The sequence below is a fragment of the Macrotis lagotis genome, chromosome 2 (assembly GCF_037893015.1).
Source record: "Macrotis lagotis isolate mMagLag1 chromosome 2, bilby.v1.9.chrom.fasta, whole genome shotgun sequence".
Lineage (NCBI taxonomy): Eukaryota > Metazoa > Chordata > Mammalia > Peramelemorphia > Peramelidae > Macrotis > Macrotis lagotis.
In genome coordinates, this window is record NC_133659.1 from 185,520,321 (window position 1) to 185,526,941 (window position 6,621).

The window sequence follows — 6,621 nt, forward strand, 5'->3', positions numbered from 1 at the left end:
CATTTCTTTTTTTAAAAATACTTTTCCCAATCACATGTAAAAATTTAAAAATTTGTTCCAAATTCTTCCTCTTCCCTATAAATTTTGATAAAGGTTTCATTTCTTTTAGCACAATATATTCCATCACAATCATATAAACTTGCTCAGTAATTCCCCAAATGAGTTACTCAGTAACTCCTTTCTAATTCTTTGCTACTACAGAGAACTGCTATATTTTTGCACATATAAATCCTTTTTTCTTTTCTCTGTGGGATAGTTATATTGTTGGGTTAAAGTATATACCATTTTATAGCTCTTTGGGTATAGTTCCAAATTGTTCTCCAGAATATTTAGCTCAATTCACAACTCCACCAATTAAGACTCCCTATTTTTCTACAACCTCTTCAGCATTTGTCAGTTTCCTTGCTAATGATCTCTTAATGACTCATCAATACTCACCACACTTTACTTCTTGGCAGCAGCTTATAGTTCATCACCTTCTCCATATTCTCTCCTCCCTGGATTTTCACCACAGTGCTAAATTCTCTCTGAACTACTCAACCTATGTCACACTGAAGATGTCCTCCAAGGTTCAGACCCTCTTCTTGGTGAATTCACTTCCATGAATTTAGTATCTTCATGAACAATCCCAATTTAAGACTAAACTTCATGATCTCTAGCCAGGCTCACACCAATTTCCTTTTTCACTTTTTTTTTAAAGGTTTTGCAAGATATTGAATGGGTTAAGTGGCTTGCCCAAGGCCACATGGCTAGGTAATTATTAAGTGTCTGAGGCCGATTTGAACTCAGGTAGTACTGACTACAGGGCCAGTGCTCTATCCACTGTACCACCTAGCCACCCCGATACCAACTATTTCCTGGACGTCTAGATTGACATCTATCAGCATCTGAAATATTTCGTCTTTCTTCTCCAACACTGTTCTATACGTCTTTTTCCAGTTCTTAAAATTTTTTTTATTAGTTTATTATTCCAATAATATGTAAAGATGTTTTTCAACATTCACTTTTATAAAGTTTTTCTCCCTCCCCTACCCTAATATAGTAAGTAATCTGATATAGTTTATGCCACATTTGTCATAGTAAAATATCCTTGATTCTTGACTTACCCTACATGTCTGGAGTAGACATGTCCCATTTAGTCACGTAAGTAGTTCAGGCTCTCATCAACCCTTGTCTGGACTATTCTTCAAAGTCTATTTGATACTTAACTAAAAGGTCTACTCATTTTTCGAATGCTAAGGCTTATCTTGTCACTTATGTTTTTTTTGACTCCAAGATCAAAAACAAACTCCTGGAGCAAGCGGCTAAGTGGTGCAGTGGATAGAGTACTGGCCCTGGAGTCGAGTACTGGAGTTCAAATCCAGCCTCAGACACATAATAATTACCTAGCTGTGCGGCCTTGGTTTGCCTTGTAAAAACCTTAAAAAAAACAACCCAAAACCCTCCTATTTTTCATTTAAATCTCTTCACAGCAGGTTTCCAACTATTGTTGAATTTTTTTTAAACATTAGATTTGCTCAAAATTTTTGATAAAAAAAATTGATCAAGTTGGGGATATCCCATTTCTTTTAAAAAATGACTACCAGGGTGGGCTAGGTGGCATAGTGGATAAAGCACCGGCCCTAGAGTCAGGAGTACCTGGGTTCAAATCTGGTCTCAGACACTTAATAATTACCTAGCCGTGTGGCCTGGGGCAAGCCACTTAACCCTGTTTGCCTTACCAAAAAAAAAAAAAAATGACTACCAATTCTTTAAGTGTTAAATATTATCAGCAAAGAAAAAAAAATCTTATGCCTTAGATCTAGATTTTTCCCACAATGTCCAAATGTTTTTAATAAATAGCATTTATATAACACTTTAGGATCTCATTCTATCTTTCCTTTTTTTTTTTTTTAAGGTTTTTGCAAGGCAATGGGGTTAAGTGGCTCACCCCAGGCCACACAGCTAGGTTAATTATAATTAAAGTGTCTGAGGCTGGATTTGAACTCAGGTACTGCTGACTGCAGGACCAGTGATCTATCTACTGATTCCACCTAGCTGCACCAAGATTTTTTTTATAAAATTTGAGTTCCAAATTTTCCCCCCTCCCTCCTCCCTAAAAGGGTTAGCAATTTAATGTTTTATATACATGCAGTCATGTAAAACCTATTTCCCTATTAGTCACACTGTGAAAGAGAAACAGAACTAAAAGAAAAAAACTACAAAAAAAAGTAAAAAGACATTCAGATTCTAATAATTCTTTCTCTGGATGTGGATAGCATTTTCCATCAGTAGTCTTTTGGGATCAATGTCCAAATCAAAACACTGCTCTAAAAAAGACTAAGGACCTATGCAACTCCTGAAGTACACTTACATTCTAACTGGTTTTAATAGTTAAGATTTTTAAGGTATAGGACAAGAAAAAGAAAAATAGGATTACTAAGGTTAACAGGAAAGTTCTAAAATAGATATACATCAACCATGCTGGCTTCTACCATCCTACCTTTCAGGATTCTTACACATTACTCTTCTAATGGTGCATTCACACTGACATCCATTCTCCTACCTTTGATGCTGGCCGTCTCCACAATGCCTGGAATGTACTTCTGCCTCTTGGAATCTCCAATTTTCTTCAAAACTCAAATGAATTACCACCTTTTGCTCTGGGTTAAGTTTTTTTTTGGTCACAATGAGATCATTCTCAAAATGTTTTAAATGCCCAAAATTGGGTATTACAGAAATGCAGTTATCAAAATATTTAAAAAAAACAGGGAAATGGACCCTAGATGAATGAAGACTTTCCAATCTTCCCTCCCCAAAGTTTACCCATGTATGTTTTCTTTTTGCAATGTAAGCCCCTTGAGGGGCACCTAGGTGGTACAGTGGATACAGAACTGGCCTTAGATTCAGGAGGATGGGAGTTTTGAATCTGGCCTCAGACACTTGCAGTGTGACCTTGGGAAAGTCACCTAACCCTGACTGTCCCACATTCAGAGCCATCACCAGTCATCCTGATTTATATCTGTATCCAGATGGCTCTGGAGGAGAAACTGAGGCTGGTGACTTAGCACCGTATCCCTCTCACTCAAATCCAATTCATGTGCTTATCATGGAATCAACTCCCCTGAATGTCATCTTCTTTGAAAATGAAGGACAGACATCAGTTGCTTCACTTTTGACCATGCCCAGAGCTTGCAGAATGCTGAGCATCAAGTGCTCAATAAATAAACACATGGGCCCCACATATCCACTGTCAAAGCTCCTGTCTACTTCTATCTGCTTACCTCCTTTGATTAGACAAGTAATCCTAACCCCCTCATTTGTAAAGAGGTGATTTAGGTCTGAAGTATTTTATGAATCAGAGACAAATATGTTTATTTTTAATAAACATTTTATTTTCTGACCAACATAGTAGTTCTAAAACCGTAGCTTCTGGAAGAACCACTTGTTTTTGCCTGTCTTGTACCTAGAGAGAAAAAAAAGGCTCAAATGAAGAGATAATATTAGCATTAATGTAAACATTAAACAACAGAGAGGAAAGAAGAAAAAGCTTCAATGGGTAAAAGAAGCTCATTTAGTGCCATACCACCTCATGACTCACCTTTCCTCAAACTTGACCTTGGCCTCCCTCCTGGCCTTCCTTTTCAGTGCAGGGTCACGGAACACATCTTTGTTGACAACTGTTTTGTCCAATGGGATATCCACAGAATATCTGGAGATTTGAAATGCAACAGGATGTTGGTAGAGCAGCAGGCAATCTTGACAGCTAGGCCCAACCCCCCCCCCCAAACACAAGAACTATTCAGCAAGACCTACCAGGGGAATTTTGGGAGTGCTAGTACCAGATGAGTTCTACATAGGCAGACCAAGAGGATAGGTTGAGATGGGAAATGGGGAGACACATAAAGGACAAACAACAGGACCAGGATTGTTCAATTTATATATATATTTCATTCGGGAATGGGAATGACTTGAGTGGAAACCTAACTTGCAATTACCCTATTCAAAGAATACTGGCTTAAAATCTACTTGATGGAAGTACCCATAGAGGCAGCTAGTTGGGGCAGTAGATAAGAATGCTGGGTCAGAAAATGGTTAGACCTAGGTTCAAATAAAGCTGTGTAATCTTGGGCAAATTACATACATTTGCCTACCTCAGTTTCCTCAACTATATAATGGGAATAATAGCACCTATTTCTTCTCAGGGTTGTTGTGAGTATAATTTAATATTTGTAATATGCTTTATTAGCAAGGGTCTGGCCTACAGCAAGGATTTATTTAATAGATGTATGTTTCCTTTCCCTACCTTTTATTTAGAAAGAGTTAAGTTTTTAATCTTGGAAAGAATCTTCCAATCCTTGGGAGTGGCCAAGGAATAGTTATAGATAGTGCAAAGACTAAGGTATCTTTCCCTTGCTTCAGATCCCTAAATCACTTCAAACTGTTGGGGTAGCAAGATGTTAAGGGACCTATGCCCATTTGAACATATCTCTCAGGCAGTAAAAAAAAAGCTTAGTCATGGAGTGCTCCCTTAATACATTAATTTAAATTTATTAATCGTTTACAGCAAACTAAAGTCCAAACAGTAGAAGACAAAGTACCAATTGTCCTTATTCTGGAAAAACCTACAAATACATAAAGTACAGACAAAATGACTAGCCTTTCAAAGTTAATCTACCCCTATCTTCAGGAATCCCTGTCTTTTGAAATCTAGTGGCATTCATCATCTAATTTTACATTACTTTTTTGAATTCAGCTTCTGAGATTTTGTAACAACATCCAGTACACAAAGTCAAAATGACAGGAGAATTAATGCCAGGAGTACCCTGCCCTTTTATTGAGGCTTACCTGGTGGGCATGAGATGGTTGTAGTTATAAACCTTCACAAATGACTTGATTTTTGATCTCTTGGCAATCTTCTTTTTGCCCATTGCTGCTGTCACTTTGCGAGGATAGCGGTCAATACCTGCCACCAAGGCATGGCTGTAGGGCCTGTCAGAGGTCCCATCATCAATGTTCTGAGAAATGATCACAATCACAGCAGGTTGGCATGGAGCTAGGTCTACACAGATTTTGGTCTGCCCTTACAAAAACCTCAGTGACCAGGGTCCCTTGAAAGCTAGGCTCTCTAAACTGCTAGAGGATATGGAGTTCCCAAGGAGAAGAATCCTTAAGAATTTCCCATTCCCTGATTTTGGCTACAAACTCAGCAACTCTTCAGATCAGCTTCACCCAGAACCCAGTTCTTTCTCTCCAGGAAGACATTTTTTTGGTGTCTCAGGAGAATTCCAGATGTGCCGGATTATACCTCATAACTCCTCAGTCCCTTCCTCCTTGCCCCATCTTACTCTGACTCAGTGACACCGAGCTCCTTTTCCTTCCTCATCCAAAACACTCCAAACTGCATTTTCTACCCCATACTTGCTGGAGGAGTCTTCCTGGGTCACTGCCTGCCAGCTTCAAGTCCCGGCTACCCATCCTCCCAAATGCCACGCTTTTCTTCTATGGATTCTCTCCAACTAACCCTGCCTCCTAGCTTGTTAGTATCTCCTTGCCCGCCGGCTGTCTGCCCCCCTAGGAACCTGAGCTGTTTCTGCCTTTTTTTTTATCCCGAAGCCCGTACTCAGCAGGCTCAATGCATGCTTGGAGCCCTGACTCGAGAACCGGCGGACCCGCCACCCTGGGCCGCTCCCCGGTACCTTCACGATGACGGCTTTGCGCCCCGAGTACCGTCCGGCCAGGACCAGCACCACCTTCCCGGGTTTCATGAACTTGCCCATTTCTGGGGAGAGAACACAACAGGAAAGCGACCCCCTAAGCGCCGGGAAGGCCTCCGGGCACCGCTGAGCCCAAAACCAGCCTCGGCTCCTTCAGCCTCCCCGCGGGCCCACATCCCCGCCCATCCCCAAGGCCCGAAGGCCTCCAGGTCCTAGCAAAGAGGACCTCGAGGGTCCCGGTGCCCCACAAGGCGCGGATGGCAGCGGATCCTACCGCGGTCCGGGGTCCGCGACTCACCGACTCGAAGAGGGACGTTCCCGGAGCCAAAAGGAAGGGAGCACGCTTCCGCTGACCTTTCACACCGGGTCGGTTGACGTCACTGCCGCCTTAGGCCCCGCCCCCTAGCCTGGGCATTCCGGGCCCGGCCTGCGCAAGTCGTTACGTGAAATCAAACTTTATTAGCAGCCCAGAACGGGAACCACGACCGGAAGTCGTGTAGCTGGGAGTCGGAGTCCGCAGTGTCTGAGAGGAAAACCCTCCGCAGTAGAACAGGCGGAGGTGTAGAATCTGGAGAGCGCCCTGCGGCCCAGGCCGTGGTCCTGCCCCAGTTCCCTGGCGCGGTTTCTTTCTGGGCACTCTCCCCGCAGGTGAGGCTCATTGGGGCGCGAAGACAAGCACAAGACAGCCCCCGCTGGCGCCCTGGCACGGATGGACACAGATTGGGCCCGGCCCGACCCTCTCCCTCTCGGAGTGCCCTTCTCTGCGGCCCATTCGCCACTTCCTCCAGCGCAGGGCTGACGTCACTGACCCCGCCCCCACCTGTAGCCCCATTCAGCCCCTGGGGATTGTACAGTTCTGTCAACTTTTCCTGACCCCATTTGGGGTTTTCTTTTTTTTCTTTTTTTAGGTTTTTGCAAGGCAAAT

At 42.7% G+C, this 6,621-nt stretch overlaps 1 protein-coding gene across 2 annotated transcripts; it reads right to left on the reverse strand.

The window, feature by feature from the left end:
* Positions 1-3,352: 3,352 nt before the first annotated feature.
* On the reverse strand, positions 3,353-6,102 carry RPL27 (ribosomal protein L27). Of its 2 annotated transcripts, none has more exons than XM_074223814.1 (5): positions 5,995-6,102; positions 5,679-5,761; positions 4,828-4,997; positions 3,581-3,691; positions 3,353-3,445 (listed from the first exon to the last, which is right to left on the reverse strand). In XM_074223814.1, exons 2-5 carry the CDS (start codon positions 5,757-5,759, stop codon positions 3,397-3,399), a joined length of 411 nt encoding a protein of 136 aa, XP_074079915.1. In that variant the 5' UTR covers positions 5,760-5,761; positions 5,995-6,102; the 3' UTR covers positions 3,353-3,396. The 2 variants fall into 2 exon arrangements, with proteins under 2 accessions (XP_074079915.1, XP_074079916.1); XM_074223815.1 differs by having other exon boundaries at positions 5,971-6,071.
* Positions 6,103-6,621: the final 519 nt, after the last annotated feature.